The sequence below is a fragment of the Chanos chanos genome, chromosome 2, assembly GCF_902362185.1.
Source record: "Chanos chanos chromosome 2, fChaCha1.1, whole genome shotgun sequence".
Classification (NCBI taxonomy): Eukaryota; Metazoa; Chordata; class Actinopteri; order Gonorynchiformes; family Chanidae; genus Chanos; species Chanos chanos.
The window spans coordinates 51,993,609-52,017,877 of NC_044496.1; the positions used below are offsets into that span (position 1 = coordinate 51,993,609).

The 24,269-nt window shown below is 42.1% G+C and overlaps 1 protein-coding gene across 1 annotated transcript in view; it reads left to right on the forward strand.

The window, feature by feature from the left end:
• Nucleotides 1-1,337: 1,337 nt before the first annotated feature.
• LOC115805055 (copper-transporting ATPase 1-like) overlaps nt 1,338-24,269 on the forward strand; it is a 29,521-nt gene continuing 6,589 nt past the window's right edge. The window contains exons 1-14 of the mRNA XM_030765540.1: nt 1,338-1,457; nt 3,118-3,598; nt 3,937-4,665; nt 5,325-5,567; nt 5,848-6,011; nt 6,109-6,270; nt 6,386-6,462; nt 6,567-6,789; nt 7,212-7,445; nt 7,725-7,816; nt 7,989-8,116; nt 8,312-8,466; nt 23,238-23,372; nt 23,640-23,834. Coding sequence (XP_030621400.1) covers nt 1,338-1,457; nt 3,118-3,598; nt 3,937-4,665; nt 5,325-5,567; nt 5,848-6,011; nt 6,109-6,270; nt 6,386-6,462; nt 6,567-6,789; nt 7,212-7,445; nt 7,725-7,816; nt 7,989-8,116; nt 8,312-8,466; nt 23,238-23,372; nt 23,640-23,834 — 3,138 coding nt within the window. The remainder of the gene's footprint in view (nt 1,458-3,117; nt 3,599-3,936; nt 4,666-5,324; nt 5,568-5,847; nt 6,012-6,108; nt 6,271-6,385; nt 6,463-6,566; nt 6,790-7,211; nt 7,446-7,724; nt 7,817-7,988; nt 8,117-8,311; nt 8,467-23,237; nt 23,373-23,639; nt 23,835-24,269) is intronic.

Here is a 24,269-nt window from a genome sequence, read left to right on the forward strand (position 1 = left end):
TCGTTTCTTGAGAAAACTACATTTCATTATTCCGTGATAATGACATGAATAAGTCAAGATCTTGAGAAAACAAAGAAAAATAACACATTATCATGAGAAAATGTAATCTAAATTAAATGTAAATTCATGGCATCTTAGGGTTTCCATAGTTACCAGCGGTCATGGTCCCTCTGTGTTTTTGAGTGTCTCAGTGCAACTGCATGTTATCTGTCTATGGCAAACATAGAGGGCTAAAGTACAATGGTATAAGGCAAAGCGAACCTGAAGCGCTTTGGGTTCACAATGCACAGGTTAAGTGAACCGCAACGAGGACTTGAAGTGAACCAAACTGAGACCACCTCCTGCGCATGTGAATAAAAATAATTTAATAAATTAAATAAAAGTAGCAAGAAGTGTGTAGTCTAATGTAAAGGAGTTGTTAGGGGCCGAGAATACCGGACACCCAACTAGCACTTAACCCGGACGAATCAGCGCTCGTAGTCTAGGGACACAGAATGAGTAATCTAGTTAAGACCGGTCCCCTAACCTAATACCACCCTATGTGCTGCGTATAGCGTGGGAGTGTACCTGTACATGTGTGTATATTTAGCTAAAGAGATGCGTGGAGGGCTATACGGCCTAACCTGGGGGGGAGGCAGGTGGTGTCTCCACGAAGCGGTTCCAAGGTGCCGTGAGATCTGTGCGACGCTTGACGAGCACAAGCTGTTCCTGGGCAGTTCAGGTGTGGTGATGGCAATCTGACAAGTGAGTGTGAAAACGTAAAGACTTCCTCCAAGGAAAAGAAAACGTCCGGACGGGGGAATATCTCCAGCTGTAGCAAGACGCAGGGAACCCCAATATCCAGCCAGCCCGAGTTTGCGGCAAACCCATTTAAAGAGTTCTTGAGCTCCTCTCTCGCGAGAGCTCATCCAGTCCCCCTTAAAGAGAGCAAAACCCAGGCAGGCGGCACCCTCCAGCATCTCATGTGTATGTCAGTGCTTTCCCTACTCTATCACTACCATATCCTAACAGAGTAAAAGTACATTTTTAAATCGTAAATGTACTTGAGTAAGAGTGAAAAGTATTGTGCATTAAAACTACTCCTATAAGTACAGTTTATTGGAAAAAGTTACTTAAGTACATGTAACAGAGTAAACGTAACGCGTTACCCACCTCTGGTTGTCAAAGTGTTAAAAATACAAGCAAAACTTTTATAGCAGAGGTAATAGTAGCTGGTTTTTCTTGAGGTGATGCACATACATCACCTAGAGTCTGTAAAATCTTCCTCGGTGCTTGATATTTAGCGGGATTAAATACAGCTGTTGTCATTGTGTACTGATGATTATTCCAGAAGGACCATGGCACTGAAGACAAACCTATTTTCCGTTACTCTGAGTGTGGAGGGAATGACCTGTGGCTCCTGTGTCCAGTCAATAGAGCAGCGAATCGGTGGCTTCCCTGGAGTTGTCCGTATTAAGGTGAGTGATTGAGCAGTTCTCAGTGAAACTCCATTCTACTTTGACTGAAGAATTCACTCTCCGTGTCATTATAAGTACTAGTTAGCACACTATTGCTTCAGTGAATAGTTATAGCTCAGTTCTGCATTTATTTAGGCTCATACTTAGATTTAATGTTTTTCACCTCTGAAGACCTAAATAGAAAGACAAAGAAACAAACAGAAAACAACAAAGACCTTTCCCAGTTGCTCTTATACTACAAAGCGTAACACCCATGATTTTTTTTTATTTAGGATTTCACTATAGGGTGCATGACCCTGGGAGTACTTGTAAACCGATTTATCTGGATAAAATACAGAAGTTGTAAGGCCATAATTTAAATGGCCTTACAAAGATTATTTCTTCCATTTCAGACAACTGGTAATGAGATAAGGAATTGGGTCTGTCTATATTGCCGTCTGTTTAATGAGTCCCTGAGCAAGCCTGAAAAATAGGCTTTTAGTTGTTTGACTGTGGCTAAGAGGTAGTTGAGGAAAACCATCACATGTCAATGACTTTTAGCTATAGCCTAATCATTCATTTGTCCTGCCCCTTTCCTTATTGTTCAATTCCCCCTTTGGCACAGAGTGGAATGAGACATAATTAAATAATGTGTGTGTTGTAGATATTTGCCCTTTGTTAGGGTGAATCCAGATGTGTCACTGTGAATCTACGAGGCTGCTGCAGATGTATTAAATGCTATTACTGTCTCTGTAACTGCCATGTTACTCTTTAAGACTTCCTCTGAAATATCTGATGCTTGGTTTTGCATTAAAGCCTGATCCAGATATGAAAACAAACAAACAAAACAACAAAATTATGCTCATTCCACTATCTATAATTATATGCTTTCGTAGTTTTTTCTGCCAGCACATATAGACATAATACTGTGTTATGGGTTTGTGGCTCTGAGGGCAAAACACCTTGCGAATTTTGCACTGCAAAATTTTGCACTGGGGCCTGGTCAGAAAACAGCAAGCAAGTTACCCAGCTCAAAAGTTCGAGTGCTTAAAGGAAAGTCTACAGTGGCCTATTTGCCCCAACCAGAGCTGTTGAGAGAATTTTTTCTACCGCTCCAGCCCTTACCAAGTTCATGTAACATGTAAACAACAACCTGTGTTGATGTAGACACAGATGGTTACCCATACATCTTTTAATCATGTACATGTTTTCATGCTACATGTAGCCTTTAGCCTCTACCATCTTGGTCAGACTTTTTTTGTTACTGCCGCCTCTCTAGAGAGCGTCACTTACCAAACACATCACACACTGATCTGATTGGTTCTTGTGTGGCTCTCATTTGCATAAAGTTGAAAATTCACCATCTCAATTTCGCATGCTTCTGTGAATTCGCAACTTTTTCACAATGTCATTGCGAGTTTAGCACCAATTCGACCTGAATGAGAGCGATGCGAAATTTGCTGCTGTGGAAGTATACTGTTACAGTCAGGTGATGTAGTTGATGAATCACAAGTTACAACCTAGTGAAGGAGACCAGTGATTTGCTGCTAGTTTGCTGCATTCTCGGCTCCAATGCAAAGATTTTTTGTGTGCTTTATCAGTGCCTTAAACCCTTTAATGTTTGTCCTCTATAAATACACCAAAAAACAGTCATGTTTTACCACATTATTGTTTGTTTTAGGCTTCCCTGGAGCTGAAAAATGCCACTGTGGTGTTTGACCAAGCTCTTCAGAGCAAAGAATCCTTGGCTGAAGCTATTGAAGATATGGGGTTTGAATGCACCTTAACTGAGACTACCACGGCAACACCAGTCCCCTTAGAGACAAAGTTTTTCTCCACAACAGGCACAATCACAGAGCAGGCACTAAGCCGACTGTCTCAGCTACAGGGTGTCACAGCGACGCGGGAGAGCAGTGATAAAAGGGGTCTGTCGATCACGTACACTCCATCTTTGATCGGCGAGGAGCGGATTAGTGAGGAACTGAGCTGCCTGAACCCTGAGCCGTCGTCCAGCCCAGTTCACAGTCCCCAGGAGGGAACCACACGTAACCCCAGCGGGGTGGAGATGGTGAAAATGCGGGTTGATGGCATGGTCTGTCTGTCCTGCACCACCACCATTGAGGGAAAGATTGGGAAACTCAAGGGGATTGAGAAAATAAAAGGTGAGAGCTCCTTTTTTGGACTTATCAGTTACGTTCAAAAGAAAAAACTGAGCTATGTGCTGCTCTTTCACACACATACACACACACACACACACACACACACACACACACACACATCATCATGTGACCACTATTTGGTTTGAGACTATCGTGAAACTTATGGTAAATGCTGAACCAACTGACATTATACTGAATGTATATTGAAATACAGCTCTGACCTTTGTCTTGCAGTAGGCTTGTATTTGCCATCAGTATTTCTTATGACGACTTAAAGTTCCAAGGCAGCTAGTGCTACCTGAATGTTGATTGGTTACAGTTGTTCTTTCTGTGTTTTCTAGTTTCTCTAGAATCCCAGGAAGCCACAATACTGTACTTGCCTTACCTCATATCTGTGGATGAGATTGTTACCAAGATCGATGTGGCGGGTTTCAAGGCCTTTGTCAAATCGAAGCCTCGTCAGATACAGCTGTCGCCTGAGGTGGAGCGTTTGTTAAGCGCTCCGAATCAGACTTCCTCTTCACCAGTGGACAGCGCCTCAGGACAGACCGAAGACATCCCAGCTACGGCTTTATTTAAAGTGACAGGGATGCACTGTAATTCTTGTGTCGTTAACATCCAGGACAATACGGTCAAACTGCAGGGGGTGAGCTCAGTGGAGGTGTCTTTAGAGAAGGGTCAAGCTTCTGTAATGTACAACCTGAAACTTATCTCTACAGCAGAGCTACAGAAGGCTATTGAGGCCTTGCCACCCGGAAACTTTAGAGTTCAGCTGATCAGCCCAGACAGCCAAGCACAGATGGCTCATCTTACTACAGCCCTGTTCTCCCCAACCGAACCCACCTTCCTGCAGCCCCTGTCTGCTGTGGTGGACATCCATATTGAGGGTATGACCTGTGGCTCCTGTGTCCAGTCTATCGAAGGTGTCATCTCCCAACAGAAAGGCGTTAGATCAGCGCTGGTTTCACTCGCCAATCACAAAGGGACTTTTGAGTACGATCCTCTGGTCACCTCACCGGAAGAGCTTCGTAAAGCCATTGAGGAGATGGGCTTTGATGCCCTCTTGCCTGGTGAGCATTTTCTCTTAAGATCATCGCCTTTCGTTTCATCTTTAAAGCCCGTGGATTTGAGGCCGGCTTGTTGATTTCCTGTTATACTGTAAAAAGTAAAGTTTCATGCTCGACTCATTTTTTTTTATTGCATTCCACCTCAGAATACATTGGAGTTTTGTCTTTTTTATAGATAAGGTCACATTAGAAAATTCTGTCCATCTCTTGATAATTTGCCAAAAAATGTGTAAGGTTAAGGTCAAGATGACCTCACATTCCACAGAGGTTTGATTGTATATGTCAGGAAGTACAATGGCACAAGTGCGGTGAACTGAAGGATTTTAATGATAAATGAAACAAACAAAAGAAACTCAACACAAACAGGGTTAACAGGAGGCCAAAAGAAAGAGTACAAACGGGTTAAAAAATAGACTTGGAAACTTTGGCACACGAAGATGGCTCAGTAGACACTGGGAGAGTGTAGACTTCGCACTGACTGATCCGGCGGTGGGGTTTAAATAGAGAGATGTATAATCGAACTAAAGTGAGGGCACTCTAATGCGTCATACATTTTTTAATATTGTTCGAAGGTTTGACGCATGAATGAAGAACTGGCATTTGCCTATTAGGAGTGAAACTTAAGATAACGTACTCTTAAACTGATCCTGTTTTGTGTGCAGAAACGAATTCTTTAGTGCCACAGGCAGCGTGTAGACCTTTATCTGGGTGTTACTCTGTGACATCTTCCGTTTTGCCTGCTGCGAAAGACAAACAGCTGGAAGGTGACTTAGAACCAGGCTCTAACGGAGTCAGAGGAGATTCACAAGCCTCAGAGACACATTCCAAATGTTTTATCCAAATTGGAGGGATGACCTGTGTCTCTTGTGTTAACAACATTGAAAGAAATCTCAAAAACGAGAATGGTGAGTATTGCGTAATTCTTACATGACCTGCGGTCAGAGATCGCAGGCGTATTTTAACACATCACTCAAATCAAAACCACTCATAAAAAAAAGCATGCATGTGCACCAGTCATCCACTGCCTTTGTATCTGTGGCATAGAGATTTCGGAGATACTGTGGCTGTATTGAATGTTATTTTGTTTGGGGGAAAATGACTCTCACCATTTTTATCTCACTGAGTCACAGATTTGTTTTTGGCTGCCTTTGTTATTTTTTGTTCTTTTCTTCTTTTTAAATCCAGGGATATACTCAGTGTTGATTGCACTAATGGCTAGTAAAGCAGAAGTTCGTTACAATCCCAGTGTCATTGATCCATTGAGGATAGCAGAATGTATCAGAGAGCTTGGCTTCACCGCCACTGTCATGGAGAATCATGAAGGCTCCGATGGAAACCTGGAGCTTGTGGTGATGACCCTTACATTGGTTGTTACTTTTGTGGATTTAGAACAAATTTCATTTAGCTAAAATAAAAGATCTGTTTTAATGTTTCCTCACATAAAAGGTCAGGGGAATGACCTGTGCCTCCTGCGTTCACAAAATTGAATCTAACCTGACAAAACAGAAGGGGATCCTTTATACCTCTGTTGCCCTGGCAACCAGTAAAGCCCACATTAAATATGACCAAGATTTGATTGGCCATCGAGATATAATCAGACTGATTGAGGTAAGGTTTTTTTGGTGGTCTCTATGGTTACAAAATAGAAGTCACACAAGTGTTACTTGTGGATGGAAGGTTGTGAGACAGATTTTACAAAAATATTCCAATTTGTTACTGACAGAACATGGGTTTTGATGCAGCGCTTGTGAAGACAGATCACACTGGGAGTCATTTGGATCACAGTCGAGAAATTAAACAGTAAGTTAAAAAGGCCATCTGTCTCTGAGAATACAGTGTGTGTATGTGTGTGTGTATCCTTTGGAGAAAACTCTCTTGAAATTCTCTTGTGCCTTTGTTCTCAGGTGGCGGAAATCTTTCTTGATCAGCCTCCTGTTCTGCATACCGGTCATGGGAATGTCGATCTATATGATCATAGTGGATCACCAGATCAACATGGCCCACCACCACAACGCCACTGCCGAGGACAGAGAACAATACCACTCCACCATGTTTCTGGAGAAACAGCTCCTCCCTGGTCTGTCCATTATGAACCTCCTGTCCCTTGTCTTCTGTGTCCCTTTGCAGGTACTGCATAAAACTCCCCCATCACCAATACTCCCCAGTGTTGCTACTGTTCAGAGCGCACCAGCATTTTTCAGTTCCTTAGTTTCTGTTCTTCTCAAGTTTTGTCTGGTTTTAGTCTTTGTGGTTGTCATTTTCTTGGTTTTATTGAAGAGGAAATTCTGCATGAAGCAAATTTTCTGTTATTTTTTCTGTGAAAATTAATTAATTAAAGAGAAGCTATTAAAGAGGAATTATTAATGGTTTCAGCTTGGGAGATTTTTTTTGTTGTGTCATGCGATGTGTGGATACAGTTTCTCATTACAAGTGCAAAAGAATCTCGTGATAATTAAAACTGAGAATTCAGCAGAACTCACTCACTGTGCTGTGGAAGTTACATTTGCAGTCTATTCATGGAGATGATATTGTTTTTTTCCTCAATCCAGTTCATTGGAGGCCGACACTTCTACATTCAGGCGTACAAAGCCGTCAAGCACAGAACAGCCAACATGGATATGCTTATAGTTCTGGCAACCTCCACAGCTTTCACTTATTCTGTGGTAATTCTGATGGTTGACATGGTGGAGAAGGCAAAGGTTAATCCAGTCACCTTTTTTGATACACCTCCCATGCTCTTTGTCTTCATTGCCCTGGGCAGATGGCTGGAGCAGATAGCAAAGGTATGAGTCAAATCAACAGATCCAGTGCTGTTAGCCATTTCACATATATTACATGCCTGTGCATGTCAGTACATGTTTCTGCTTCTGAAAGGCTCAATGGCTGTGCTTAATTTAAAAGCACAATTCCATTTTTACACCTAATTTTGCCTCTTGAGGATAATATTGATCTAAATGTTCCCTTATACTTCATTATTACTGCGCATTTTAGACTCTCCACAATCTCCTGATAATATGTGTGTGTTTTGTCTCATTGATGTACACTTCTTTTGTCTGTTATAGAGTAAGACCTCAGAAGCCTTGTCCAAGCTGATGTCTCTACAGGCCACTGAAGCCACGATTGTAACACTGAATGATGACAAGTCCATTTTGAGGTAAATTTCTGTTCTATTACCATCTAGGCCTACTCGACAAATAGTGTTGCAGACTTAATGTGCCATGGTTATTGTTAAGACCTTACAAGATGGTCCCCTAAAACCCACTCTGTTTCCCTCTCCTCTCTCTCCCTCTCCCCTCCTCCTTTCTCCTTTCCTGCTGCCTTGTTAGTGAGGAGCAGGTGGATGTAGAGCTGGTACAGAGGGGTGATGTAGTGAAAGTGGTGCCAGGTGGCAAGTTCCCGGTGGATGGACGAGTTATCAAGGGCCACTCTATGGCAGATGAATCTCTCATCACGGGTATGCTTTGTTTTCCCTTACTCTCTTCTTGGTCAAATTCAGAAGTACGGTGGGTAGTAGGCTAATTGGTATTTTTATTGCATACCCAATGTACATATTGTCTATACCTTACCCTACAGTTCAAAGGACAGTAGTACTGAAGTATCCTTGGTTGAATTTTTAATTGTTAAAACATGAATCTCGTTTATCTGCTAGGTGAGTCCATGCCTGTTACTAAGAGGCCTGGCAACATGGTTATTGCCGGCTCCATCAACCAGAACGGCTCTTTGCTCATCAGTACCACCCATGTGGGTATGGACACCACCCTCTCTCAGATCATTAAACTGGTGGAGGAAGCTCAGACATCAAAGGTACTCTAAGCAGAATGTCATCCTTATTCCTGTGCCTGGCTTTTCTGTGATGTTTGATGGGAGATGGAGCGCTGTCCATTTCACTGTGTTGTTTACTGATAGCCCATCATCCATACTAATGAAATCTTTCATTTATTTGATATGATTCAATTTTGTTTAGGGCTGAGTATCGTTAAAAAATTTCAGTACCGGTATCAATACCTTGATTTTGATACTGGTTCCTGAACGACACTTTTTTTGATACCAATTTTATTAAATCCATTTTAACGAAAAGGAAATTACCTTACACATTATGGTACAAATCATTAGTTTTATTTTTCAGCTCCTTGGCATTTTTACAGCCTCAAAGCAGTTTCATAACATAGAATATAGCTGCAAGCAGCAATGCCGGGGCCAAGCAGCTAATAGGCACGGCATAGACAAGCAATCAGAACGACCCTGGAACAAGACACAAGTCACAGTGTGGGCAGGCTGACCCCCACTCTTAGAGCCTTAGCAGATGCAAAGAAAATCCACATAGCACTCCCACGGCCTGCCATAGAAAATCGGAGAAAAAAAGGATACCACCAAGATTGCTATAGAACAAAATACAACACAGAGGGTTCATAATTTCTCAACGAGGGTCCTTTAATGTGATAACTCACAAGAAGTTTGGCTGAAATATTGGCTTTTTGTCTTGGAGTTATGGGTATCTTAATACATTTTTACATGTTTGTCTGCTAACATGTAGCCAAATTTTATGAAACTCGGTGGGGACTGAGTACTCCCCGAGTCAATGTACTATACCAAGTTTGGCTTCAATCCTAGCAAAATTCTTTATACAACTTTTGGTCAGGATAGTCTGTAGATGGTGTATACCAAATTTGGTGGTGACTGGATCAACGGTCTAGTAGGTTTTTCGAAAAATTCAAAATAGCAGAAAATGTAGGTTGGCGGAAATTGACGCTAATGCGTGCATTCCACTCGCCATGACCCAAGGATTCAGAGACAAAAAAAGATCATGACTCTAGGTCAAGCGGTTCAAAAGTTATGAGCAAATATGTACAAAAAAAAGTTCTTTGATTTTTGGCCTGTTGGTGGCGCTACAGGGATGGATGGATGGATTGACCCCAAATTTGGTGCCTGGATACCTTGGACAGTCTTCTACCAATGTGCCAAATTTCACAAAAATCTACCAAGGGGTTCTAGGGGCTGCCATAGACCTGCATGTGACGAAGTATAATAATAATAGTGGAACTTACTAACAATTACAATAGGGTTCCAGCAGCTTCGCAGCTTGGCCCCTCAATATAAACCTATTTACCACAACTAGGAAGTTGTCTATTAACAAAATATCAATAACTAAAAATGTATGAAAGCCAGAATTGAACCGGTAACCTTCAGAGTACCAGACGACTGCTGTGCCTCCTTAACCACTGCCGCCCCAACAAAAAATATTAGGGTGCAACGGAATGAAATGTAAAAGATACAGTGAATCAGAGCAAATAGTTTTCAGTGCAAAACGGACAGTTGCAAGTCAGTGTCTATTGCTCACTGCTGCAGACTGTCAGAGTCTGTTTTATATAATAGCCCTATGGACTATACCGTGACACAAAACATATTTGCAAATATACTATGTAAACAGTTCTCAGTCTCCCTGTTGTCTCTCTTACCTCTTTGTCCACACAAAACACAGGTGGCAGAGAATGGTTCTCCTTGGGTGGGCCGTACCCATTCAGAAAAGTTTTCCCTTTTAGCCCAGTCCAAGTTGTACATTGTAAATTGTTTTTTCCTTTGATGCTGGTGGTTCATCCAATTTTGCTTTGTCATCCTCCTTGTCTGTCTCTCCCTCCAATTTCACAAAACCGAAAGATAAATATATAGTTTTTTCTTTTAATTTACAAAAAAAAGAAAGTAACGTTACCTTTAGCTAGCAACTGAACTCATGGTGGGGTTGTGGATGTGGGGGCTCACAGCAGACCTACATCCTGGGCCTACATCAAGCTAAGCTTTCTTATTTCTGCTACCAATCACATAAAAGTACATGGCCAGTCATCACTGTTCAAACAGCTGAAAAACAAGGCTAACACCAACCAGAGGGACCACAACTATGGTGAAGATATGGATGTAGCCACTTCTACAAAACGGAGAAGACAGCTGAGCCACCCATCAAATGATGTTATATCAGCCAAAAAACAGAAGGGAACACTGAAACCACCTAAACTAAACAAGTTTTAGCAGCTATCCAGAATCTCACTGTGCTAATGGAGGACTTTGAAACCCAGCTGAAACAGCACAACATGACGATAGCAAGCATCGCCAAGGCAGCTCAGTTTAACACTGCAGAAATTAAAGAAGAAAGGAGAAGACTACAGCATTGGGAGAAGCTCAGGAACTAAAAAAGGAGAATGTAGAGCTCAAAGAAAAAATACTAGACCTGAAAAGATATCAAAGGAGATAGAATCTCCATCTAAATGGGCTTCCTGAAAAAGGCGAAAATATATGACAGGTGGTGGCGGATTTTATTTCCAAAATGGTCCCAGAACGGTCACCTAAAATGGACATCATTCTGGATACGGTACACATACGGACTACGGACTGTGTAAATCCACAGTATCATCAGATTATACTGCAGCTCTCTACAAGAAACCACTGTGGTGCGCTAAGGAAGCAGGCGAAACATGCCGGAGTGTCTAGGTGTGCACGGAGCTGGGCATACGTTTCAAAGAGGATCTAACCAAGGAAGACTGGGAGGCTCGCAATGTGCTATGGCCTAAGATCAAGAGAGCCAGGCAGCAGGGCATGAAGGCATTCTTCAGAGGGCCCTTTGGCTACATCAACAGACAACACGTCGACAATGACGAGACGGAGACGAACTGGTAATCTTAGCTGACAACAAATGAACTGCTATGAAAATGGAGTAAAATGTTCACTGCTGAAGTTTGAAACTAACTGTTCCATCGGTGGTAGGTAACCTTATTAACAAGCCAGTTAGGATAGGTTTCTCCTTCTTTTTCTTTATTTTTCTGGTTTGATGTTGTTTCTGACTACAGAACTTTCATTTATTTCCTTAAACACAAGAGGACCCAAGGACAACACAAAAAGAAAAGCTTTATTTCTGTTTTGCAAAGGGAAGAAAAGTAACTTAACATTTCTATAGCAAACACATTCCAATAAGGAGGGCCAGAAGTTTTGAACTCAACAATGTGGAGAAAAGGTTTTTTTTAGTCATGGCACAGAGTGGTTGGAGGGGGGGGGGGGGCATTCTCCTGAATAATTGTCCTGGGAAACTGATGCATGTCAAGGTAGACGAAAATGGACATTGGCTTATTGTCGTGATGGACTTTCATGACTCAAGGTTCATTCTGATTAATGTTTATGGGTGCATCAAATGGACAGAAAAATAGAGACATGCTAGAGGACATCAACCATGAGTATTAGACTTAATTCTTCGAATTCAATACCTCTAGGTAAATACGTTACTATACTATATGAATACTATACTACTCACAAGGGACAAACAACTAACGGTAGACAATAAAAATATCCTCGTTACCTGAATTGGCTATGTATGAATGATCAACTACGCAAGTATGAGGCATTACTCATGAGTAGGCACGCTTAACCAAAAGAACTATCTAAGTAATGTTTTAGTGGAGTTACTAACACACAAAAGTGTAGTGAGGAAAGGAGAGAAAAGGGAGAAGAAGAAGAGGAAGAACAGGCACAGCCACTATCAGGTAAGAGATACCGGAGTTACCGAGATTAGCAATAGGAGACCGTGAGTAAGACTGTGTGTCGGCGCCGGGAGTCTTTCAGAGTCGCGGATCTTCCTAAGTGGTGGGGCTGGGCTGATTCTTGGCAGTGATGAGCAGGACTACGGTTGATACAATCAGAGCACAACTGACACTAAACCGAACAGTAGTGTAGCTGAGCTTGTTGCGTAGCCTAACTTAAGCGTAGCTCGACTGTATAGGATAGCAGGAGGTCTGGCATTTTATCTGACTTGCAGGCAGGCATGAGGGGGGGGGGGTATTAGGTTTACATAACCTTTTCCCGCTAAGGAATAGAAAAATTACATTAGTTCGCTTGTATCTGCCACATTTTATGCTTCCGAACAAGACCAAATATGGTTTCTTTGTCATTACGGCCAGCACAGTTTCACTGATGGCCAGAAAATGAGCTCCTTGTTACTTTTAAGTCTTGCTGCGCTTTTAGGAGTATAGGAACGGTTATGATTCGACATGCATAATTAATAGTTTCATTTTTCTTTTGTTCTACATAGTTTGTGTCCAAGTGGAGCAATGCCGATGGGGCCTGTAGCATGGTCTGAATTCCATTCTCACAGTCCTTTTCTCCCTCGAATTAATCGTTATCAACTTTTAACCAAATTGTATGGGGGTTGCTGCAGCCTGGTGTCTGTTAGGTGTTAAAGTGAGTGGTTTCTGCTTTGATGTGCATTGGTCCTGAATATGGGCGTAAGTTTGAAAAGTCCTGGGGATAACAACGAGTTCGACGTGTATGGCGATTTGCTGCCCATAGATGTAAACAGCATCCCTTTAAGGATCGCCATCATAAGCTGCTTGCACTTTTTATGTGTGTTAGAATGCTATACAGTGTTTTGAAAGTCATTTAGGGCTATACTCAGAATTTTATCAGTCGAATTGGAGTTGGCTGTTCAATACAAATATTAGAGTATTCGTTCCCTTTTTTCATATAGGCTAGACTATCTGGCAATCAGAAAATCCACTGGCATGAGTTTCAGTGATGATTTCGACCACATTAACACACTCAAATGATATAGAGTCATGGGGGCATATTGTTGAGCATTTAAAAATCGATAAAAGACAGCTGCATATGGTGCAAGATTTGAATTGCGGCCTATTTGATTTGCCGACTATAGGCCTAATGTCGGGCTATGGATTTGTCGGAATAATGAGATAGGCGGCATACATGTATTTCTGTTTAAATCAAGCGCTTGTAGCTTGTTTTCACAGTTTCTCTTTAAACATTAAAATAACATGTAGCCTCAATGAATAAACAAATGAAACAGTTTAAAATAAATTCACGGCATTGCCCGCTATGAAATAACTTCTTGTCTTCAACAGGATAGGCTTAGTAGGCTGTACTTCTCTTTCAACATAATGCATTAATCTTAAGTGTAAACAAATAAATAAACAAATTAAGCAATTGCAGTTTAAGATTTGAGATATTTAAGATGAAAAGCAAACATTTGTCTTCAGTCTGTTTTTCGATGGCTGCCTAGCTATGCAACTTACCCATTTCAAGTGGTTTGCCATGTTCAATGTTGTTGAATGATGAGTGAATTCTTGCATACAGAATTTGCATTTAATTTTGTTAGGGCTGTCCTTCAAAAGTTCCAAATGCCGCCATACTTTAGACTTCTTCTGAGACATGGTTAGTTTACCAACCACTCCACCTCAGGTTTCAGCTTCTGTCATCAGTTAACCAGCAGCACATGTTGTCACGTGGATTTTTTTTATAGCAAGAGCACCCTGCTAGAATATAAAAATATATTTATGATTCCCCTTATTCATTATTCCTCACTGACATGTTATACCTGTGTGTTTTTGTAAGCTTCTATCAGTTTTATCCTGTTATTGTAATGCACACTGACTGACACACACACACAAAAAAGACTGCTCGATTTGAAGAATCTCAGTCGACTGACGGGTCATGACTGATGATTTGACTCGTCGACTTTTAGAGGGCAGCCCTAAAGTCAATAAAAAGTTTTTTGATAGCCACATAACCGACATGTCTGAGTTAGCCTATGTCTGTTAAGGACCACCTATGCATGTTTTTCCAGATAATAAGACCGACCATGTTAGACCTATGGATTGCTACTCCAAGCCATAGGCTATTGCAGCACATTACTGACAATATAGCCTACCTGTGCACTGTGAGAATCTTGTTACGAAACACCACTTGAAGAAAACATTATCAGAAGAAATTAATATACAAAATCACGTTTACAGACTCTAAGAAAAATCAAATAGGCTTTGTGGTAACCAATCGAATCAACCTTTTTATGTTTTCTTTTAATTGCTAATTGGTAATTAACCAAAACAATGTCTGAATAAGTGCGTTTTAAGAATGCACGTGTCTTACATAGAAGAGTGCACAGCAGCTACGTGTTTCGATTTAGATTTACCGATCGGCAAGCATGTTGGGTCTCTCTCTTAATGGCATGATAGGCCTATGTATCAATGTATTTTATTCATTATTAAGCTGAACTAACTAAAGGCTTTCTAAAAGTGGTGGGGATGAAATGGGCCACGACAAAAAGTGGTGGGGACATGTTTTAAACAATTTTAAAGGGCTGCTCGTGCAAACTCCGTCACGCTCATGCATTCTTACTTAAATTCTTAACAGAAAACAGTTAAATTGACAATATTAACTTAAATAGTTTACAAATAATTTTCCATCTATATCTGGTTAGAGGTAAGTCTTAGCACTGAAGTACATTAGTAATTATAGTAATCAGCATTAGTAATTGCATAACAAATTAAATTCTATTTTCTATCAACATGATCAACATGACCGACAAGCAGTGGCGATTCTAGTTTGTATGGCACCATGAGTGAACCCCCCCTTCAGTGCCCCGCCCCGCCCCTCCCCCGCCCCGCCCCGACTGCCTGCCAACAAAAATTGTGTGTCTACCACCCCCCCCCCCCAACAGAAAAAAGAACCATTTTGCACTAACTGTAAATTTTATTTTGACTTTTGGAACAACACATAGAAATAATCATAACATTTAAAACTATAAATATAAAAACATAAGACTCTTAAATATCAAAAAGAAGTAACAAAGTCAAATATCCATTTGTGTTGATTTGGCATTTGAGCATCAATACATTACCCACTAAACTAATTCACCTTGGTGGTGTTCAGACCAGCGGCTCTAGAACGAGTTTCAAAGTGGGTGGGCAACAACACAGGGTAAACCCTGACCTGTAAGGGGATTGGGGGCATTTCTTAATTCCGGCAGGAAAATGCACCATTTTCCCGCAGTTTGATACAGAAACGGAAGACCTAAAGGCAGTAGCGTACCAGGATGTCATAGCATATGATACATTGCAACCTTGCAACTTCTAATTTGATGCAATCAAAACTGGAGCTGGAACACCGCAGCTGGAGAGCTGGAGCCTTCAAAGCACCAGCGGGGCAGGAACGTATTTTCAGCATCTAGGGTAGCCACGAGTCCTGCTCCTGGCGCCCTAGGTGCAGACTGCTTTTATATCATGCTTAACGATTTTGCACAAACAAGAAAAATGCAACAATATGTCTGTGAAACTATATTCACAGTATTATCAATTAATTGTAGTTTATTTGGTAGCATTTCGTAGCGTGACTTATTTTACTAATTGCATTAGTACTATACAAAGTTAGAGGTGCGCTATTTGATAGATTCCCCTGCTCCCCCTACCTCAGCCTTCCAGTGGGGAGACCTGAGGTCATCTGAACTCCACCCTCCTCCTCATCTTGTACTTCTGAGTGGGAGACCTTCCCAGGCAGTAGCCTACCTAGCTCACAAACTAGAATCAGGGCGCCCACTCTGACAAGGTTAAATGACATACAAATGAGCGATAGAAACCTGATCACGCGAATTTCACCATTACAATTTTTTTTTGTGTGGGTGCCCCATGCTGTCCCTAGCAAGATGCCGCCCTGGGCAGCTGCCCATGTTGGCCATGTCTAAAGGCTAATTTATACATATGTGCCGAATCTACATTGTAGGTACGCTCTAGGCTCTGCATAGCCGCATACCCTGTGCCGTAGGCTATCCGTAACCTCCCCAGAAATGTAACTGTACGTCGCTGCAGACCACAACAAATGAGATTGGTCCGCTTGGTCGCATCACCCTCCTTCTGCCTCAGTTGGTTCAATGGTCGTACACACCATCTCCTCCGATGTCTCCTCTCTTTTCTGTGTTGCAGTAATTTCAGTAAAAGTAACTGTTGTTCAACATTTATTATCTCCAACTCAAACATGATCCGCTCAGTTTCAGTCGCCACTGAAAATTTTCGGCAAAATTGCAAACTGAGTGATCGTTATTTTGAGAGCTCCGTTTGTTTGCCCCTCAAAGTTTAGGAACTAGTCCTTCTTTTGAACGCAAAACTTGTTTTACAGATATTGCTGTGCAAGGACTGAATTCTGACTTTTTATTTAACATTATTCTCGCAGTTGTTTGTAATGCACGAAGAAAATCAATACAGTGGCATAGAAATCCCACTGCAAACTAGAGTTTTGGCGATATAATTACAGAGCGACACAGACACACTACGCAGATGTATAAAACCTTCCAACAGCGTAGGCAACTCACATAGGCTACGGCGTAGGCTCCACGCAGAGATTACGCAGAAGTATATATCAGCCTTAAATCCGCCCCTGCCGACAAGGGATATGAGACGTTTATATTCAGATTATGTTTTTAATTCAACATGTTTGAAACTTAAGAATGATGATATTTACAGATTTGTAGGGATAAAATGTTACGCCTTTGTTGCATAAATTTATCAGTTATTTTCATAATCATACTAACTGGGATTCATGTCAATAAATATGAGTGGGCAGGAGGGTGAGCATGAGCAACCATACGTTTCACTTGTGACTGGTAGCCTATATTCCTTTTTTTGTTTCAATTCTAGCCTTGGTAATGAAGTAAAACTTTTTACCGAGTTGTCCACATTTACATAGCCTGCATGAAACAACATGGTGAGAGCACATGGGGCAAAGTATCCAAGATGCACTTTCAGTAGTCCATATTTGGAAGATTAGGCCCTTTTCAAGTAATGATGGCGGTCTCTCCAGTCTGAGCCAAGAGGAGGTATCTTTATTTCCGGTTAGCTTTCCTATTGCTTTCCGAAATATGTTTCTATGGGCAACCAGTTTTTGGAACTAGTTTTGGAATTTCTACAAATTTATTTTGATGATATGGTCACGTGAATATGACAAAGTGTCAGGGCCACATTGAGGGAAAAATTCTTCAACTTCAAGTATAAAGTTGTAATATTACGAGAATAAAGTCGTAGTTTAGAAATATTCATAATATTACAATAATAAAGTCAAAATTTAATGAAAGTAAAATTGTAATTTTATGAGTAAATGTTGTAATATTACGAGAATAAAGTTGTAATTTTGCGAGAAAAAACCCATAATTTCTAGGAAAATATTTTACCAGCAACCAACAAATGGGCAAGAGGACAGTCACTATCAGCCTGAGCCTGCCTCTGACAACTGCTGTTTGTCTCAGGCATGAGCCTGATACTTATGATAATGTGGTGCTGATGTCACAACCTGCACCGCCATTTTGGACTTTTAGTTGGACATGTCTTTGTGCTCCTGTTCTCTGTCTGTCTCCGCCCCTCACCTGTACCTGTTTGTCCAATTATTACCTTGTTAATTTTATCCAATCCTGTTTTTGCCCTTTTTAGTTCTCCCTCTATTTAAGTCCTAGTGTTTGCCTTGTCCATGGTCTATCGTTGTTTGTGTTTTTGCACACTGTTATGCTGCACCTTTTTGTTATCAGCTTTTGTTATTTGTTTGCACTGTATTATGGTCTTCATTTTAAGTAAAGCCTTCCGTTTTATCACCGTCAACCATCGTGCCTTGCACTTGGGTCCTGCACCACACCGCCAGCGTGACAGAACGATAGACCCAACAAGGACCCAGCAGACACTTCTGTCTCCCAGGCAGAGATGGCTTCAGCTCCTGACCTGGGTGCGGAGGGGCTCCCTCTCTCGGTAGGTTCTCCAGCCCCTAACCCGGGGGGGGAATTTTTTGGGGGGGGGCTCCCAGCCCTAGACCCAGGCACCACATGGACTGTGGTGCTGGGCCCAACCATCTCTAGGGCTGTGTCCGCTCCTGGGTCTCCTGTCTCTGCCACCCTGAATCCCCTTCAAGCAGTGACTCCGAAGGCTCCGTGGAGGGTGCGCTGCCCAGCGCGAGGAATGCGCTGCCTGGCGCACCATGGAGGGTGCGCTGCCCAGCGCGAGGAATGCGCTGCCTGGCGCACCATGGAGGATGCACTGCCCAGCGCGAGGAATGCGCTGCCTGGCGCACCATGGAGGATGCGCTGCCCAGCGCGAGGAATGCGCTGCCCGGCGCACCATGGAGAGTGTGCTGCCCAGCGCGAGGAATGCGCTGCCCGGCGCACCATGGAGAGTGCGCTGCCCAGCGCGAGGAATGCGCTGCCCGGCGCACCATGGAGAGTGCGCTGCCCAGCGCACCATGGAGAGTGCGCTGCCCAGCGCGAGGAATGCGCTGCCCGGCGCACCATGGAGAGTGCACTGCCCAGCGCGAGGAATGCGCTGCCCGCCGCACCATGGAGAGTGCGCTGCCCAGCGCGAGGAATGCGCTGCCCGGCGCACCATGGAGAGTGCGCTGCCCAGCGCGAGGAATGCGCTGCCCGGCGCACCCTGGAGGATGCGCTGCCCAGCGCGAGGAATGCGCTGCCCGGCGCACCCTGGAGGATGCGCTGTCCTGCCCTGTTCCCGAGGCCGCTTTCCCGGCCCAGGTCAGCTCCCATGCTGACGCCCTGTCCAGGTCAGCTCCCATGCTGACGCCCTGTCCAGGTCAGCTCCCATGCTGACGCCCTGTCCTGGTCAGCTCCCATGCTGACGCCCTGTCCTGGTCAGCTCCCATGCTGACGCCCTGTCCTGGTCAGCTCCCATGCTGACGCCCTGTCCTGGTCAGCTCCCATGCTGACACCCTGTCCTGGTCAGCTCCCATGCTGACGCCCTGTCCTGTTCCCGAGGCCCTTTCCCTGAACCAGCTCAGCCCTCTAGCCGACGTCGAGGCTGTTTTGAAGAGTTTGCTCCGTTCCTGTTCCTCTGCCGGTTTGGAAAATCTGTTCCAGCCAACCCCTCACCTGCTCGGCCGCAGAGGGGGCCCGTCGGCTGCAGCACCTTCGGTCATCCCTCTGTGCGCCCCCCCACCCACCCGGTCTGTTCTGGACTTTGTTTTTCTTTTGGGCCGTCTGGGAGCCGCCCCTTAAGGGGGGGGCTCTGTCACAACCTGCACCGCCATTTTGGACTTTTAGTTGGACATGTCTTTGTGCTCCTGTTCTCTGTCTCCGCCCCTCACCTGTACCTGTTTGTCCAATTATTACCTTGTTAATTTTATCCAATCCTGTTTTTGCCCTTTTTAGTTCTCCCTCTATTTAAGTCCTAGTGTTTGCCTTGTCCATGGTCTATCGTTGTTTGTGTTTTTGCACACTGTTATGCTGCACCTTTTTGTTATCAGCTTTTGTTATTTGTTTGCACTGTATTATGGTCTTCATTTTAAGTAAAGCCTTCCGTTTTATCACCGTCAACCATCGTGCCTTGCACTTGGGTCCTGCACCACACCGCCAGCGTGACAGCTGATGTGCCAAAAGATAAAGCACTGTATTTTGTTGTTATGTTTTGTTGTCCTCTGATATTTCCCCTCTGAAATAACACACAGCCTAAAATCACGATTTTATTTTCGAAATATTATGAATTTTTTCTTGTAAAACTATTACTTCATTCTTGTAAAATTACATCTTTACTCTCAAAATCTCAGCTTGCTAGTTTAAGATTCCTTACTGCTGCTTTAATGTATTCTTTGTTTAGCCCACACAGGAAGGTGCATTTGTTATTAACCCTGAGAGATGCACAAAAAACACCCAGGTCATACAGAGATCGTTACTGTTACTAGGAAGATGTCATCTATCAATCCCTAGTACTGCATGAAATCAGTGGCATTCGACACTAAACAAACGGGATGTGTTGTTCGTTTGTCGATTATTGGTGCATACTATGGACAGCATAATTTTGTTGACAAACCATAGCCATTTGTTGTGCGTCTTTTCAATATCATTTTAGCCAAAGCATCTCCTTCAACAGATTGATGCAAACAATTTATTCTGTGCTCTTGTTCCTTTTGCCCCCTAACAGATTCAGTGCACATCCATTTTGTGTGGCTCCTCATTCTTTTGAAGAGACCTGTAGCACCGTGTTCGTATAACGACACCAACGTCTACTATGTTGGACACTATACCCAAAAGAACATGCACATAACAAACGTGAATGAATATAAACTATCATGACATATAACAATGAACAGTTGGATAATTTCATTACACAACTTTATTGAAGTACGTTTACAAGCTGCTAGGTGGCTTGATCTAATGTTAGCCAACTCTGTAGCTAGCTGACATTACCTTCATATTTAAAGATAAACTGTCCATGGAACAGTTTATATCCACGATCCAGTTTGGATTGTTTTGTTTTGCAATATATACCTACCTTTTCAGCAACTTGTGAGAGCTGGATTATTGGTAGATTTGCCAAAGATCTGGAGAACATCAGAGAGACACACACATATTCACCGAAGGTCGACATTGTTGACCGGAAGTAACTTTACTCCTTGTTGCTTTCCAATATGGTGATGTGGAAAAGGCCTATTGTAGTAACCATGGAAAAACCATGTCAATAACATCCACCGTCACATAATTACATAACCTAGTGTAAGTGCAGTTGGATTCTCTGAGCACTGAGGTTGTCTCTTCCTAAGTCCTTATGAATTTTCCCTCCCATCTTTCCTTGACCTTGTGATGTTTTCCATTGAGGTGAAGGAAAAGTGGCTAGAAAAAGACAGCATGTCAGTTTTTTTGACTATTCGGATGCAGCCTAAGTCTTTGGGCATAACCAGAGCCGTTGAGAGAGAGGGTTGCGACACTGACTGATCTCGCCACCACGTGATCACGTGGTTCATGTACACCTTCAGTAGTTCCAAATTGTCCCTATGCTGTCAAGTTCTCTATAGGATAGACAGCAGTGAATGCGATATTAAACGGTAAATATTAGAATATGAAACTGTTTATGTGTATTTTTAACTGCCATTACATTTACTGCATAAATGTTAATGTCAGTTTGGTATGTGGAGTGGCGGAGTGACAACTTAATCAGTTTACCAGTTATTTATATCAGTTTTATTTTTGGATGGAAAGAATTCGTTCATGTTAACATGCATTATGTTAGCATAGATTACATAGCGCAAGATCCTGGTGAAGTTTGACTTAATTTTTTAGCATAAAAAAATTTCCCTCCCCTTTTCTTTCACTTTCCTGAGGATTTCTAATATTGAACGTTTTTGGCCAGACACTACGCATCAGCTATGATATTGGGTTCGTAAGATTTGCCTACACTGACTGAGCAGACACAAAAAAAGACACTACCCTACATCACTCACCTGCACTGTCAAAGATCTGTCAAACATTTTATGTTGGAATGTGTTAGTGAGTAGGTATTCAGTCTGTTGGTGTCCAGGTTTTTGATGAGACAAAGATGGCAAACCTAGCTCCACCACACATCCCTGATATTATTTTAAGACTTTCACATACAACTTAAGCATGTGTCATGACAAATATATTTCAAGAAATGCCAATAACTGTTCAAAATAAATAAGCAAGTTTGGTCAATAGTGCAAAATATACAAGGCAACCAACTGCTTTCAAGAAAACAATTATAACACATGTTACGGCCTAGCTGGTGAGACCACAACATAAAAGGGGAGGCTGACACAAATTTAGGTTTTTAAATAAATAAAAAAATTCATTCAATTTTTCACATTTATTAATTTACCCTCCCTGTTACCACCACAGCCTCTTCCACTGTAGGACTAGTGGTGGTGCTGGGGGTCTTAACACCTTCATCCCTAGAAGGGCTCCTTCATGGAGACCTAAAACAAAACAGAAAAAGACCTCCTGTGACCACTCCAGTCATACCCCACATCTTTCTAGTTCTCTGGATCCTTGCTTCTGATGATGAGAGAACACAGCTCATTATTTAAAGTGCATTGAATATGCGCACAGTGTTTTCAACTGCCCACCTGGTTAAACGAACGCTGATGGACTGGCCCCGTGCTCATCAAACGAAGGGTGAAGCCGAATAGTCAAAAAAAAAAATTACGTCCTAAGCCCTTTCCTAACCACTTTTCCTTGACTTCGATGGAAAACGTCATGAGGTTAAGAACAGGTGGGAAGGAGAATTCATAAGGACTTAGGTAAAGATAACCGCGGTGCTACCAATCACAAAAGTGAAACTTACTTTTAATCACAAATAGTTTGAAAATTGTTGGTAAATTATTTAAGTTCATATTGTGAATTTTAACTGTTTTCTGTTAAGAATTTAAGTAAGAATGCATGAGCACGACACGGTTTGCGTGAGAAGGCCTTTTATAGTCAGAAATCGTTCGAAACTTTTGAAGCTGTTAAATTTGAGAGCATAAACATCTTTTGACCCACACCATCACTTTGTTATGTTACTTTTATTTATTTTTTTGTTTTACTTGTATAGGATCAGAAAATCATTAAATGAGAAAACTTCAGCCAGATAATCTTTGTGTCGCATCAAGGATATGCTTGTCACTGTCCAATGGTTAGTGTTACATTCACATAATCGTTTGTTTCATCAATGGCCAAATACAAGGCATTTTTTGATACTCAGGAGTATCTAAACAACTCGATCGTGCCATAAAAATATTGAAGTTTGGTACCCAGCCCTACTTTTGTTAGAGTTGTACGATGAAAGTTATGATCATTTATAGCTGATACTTTAAATTCTATGAGCAATGAAATTATATGCTTCAGACTAAACAGGAACATTATTCAGCACTGGTTTAAATGGACTTAAGTGGAAGTCTCTTGCTTAGGAATAGGAAGAAAATATGATGGTTTATAACCTTTGAACTTTTGGTCTTTGAACTTTTGAGTAACTTGAGGTCTATCTGTTCCCCCCACACAGGCTCCTATCCAGCAGTTTGCAGATAAGATCAGTGGTTACTTTGTCCCATTCATCGTGGCAGTCTCTGTGCTCACTCTCATTGGATGGATGTCAGCTGGATTTGTAAACTTTCCACTGCTTCAGAAATACTTCCCTGTGAGTACTGTTTCTTTACTTCATCTTTACTGTAACAGTATGTTTATGGTATCCACTTAAGATTTCATCAGAATAATTCAGAAGTAATCTCTGATTTCTTTTGCTTTTATGGTGATTGAAAGAAACAAAATGTTCACCAGTATTTGATGCACATTATGAATGAATTGAGTTGCCTCATTTTTCACAGCTTTTTAAAATATTTTTTAGTGTATTTTATTATTATTTTTAGTCTAAATGCCAGTGTTTTAATAATGCTGCTCTTTGCAGAGGTATTATAAGAGCATCTCAAAGGCAGAGGCGGTCATTCGCTTTGCCCTCCAGGCCTCCATTACTGTTCTGTGCATTGCCTGCCCCTGCTCACTGGGCCTGGCAACCCCAACTGCTGTCATGGTAGGGACTGGAGTTGGTGCACAGAATGGCATCCTTATCAAAGGGGGAGGGCCTCTGGAGATGGCACACAAGGTAAAGAAATACATCTTAACAGTCTCTCCTGTTTAAACAAACTAACAAACAGGTTTTAAAAAATGTGAAGTTACAACTAGGGATTAAATGGTAAACGGTTTCATGGTAAGCCATGGTAAAATTACCATGGTTTATTACTGTTTCAAATTTTAATTATCATTAAAACCGTGGTTCATTACAACGGTTTGAAAAACTCACGTTAAATACTGTCCAGCATCAACCAAAGTTTGCAACAGTTTCCCAGACGCAGGCGCAGCATGCAACGTAGGTTTGTTTTGTGCCAACGAAAACATGGTGGAAGGCAGCGAGAGTGCTGTGGAGATTTTACAGCCTTCTACGTCCTTACTAAGCCGGGTAAATGTGAAAACGCAGATTTTATGTAAAAACGTATACACACTATTGTTTTCGTGCCGTTTTCCAGATGATCTACATCCA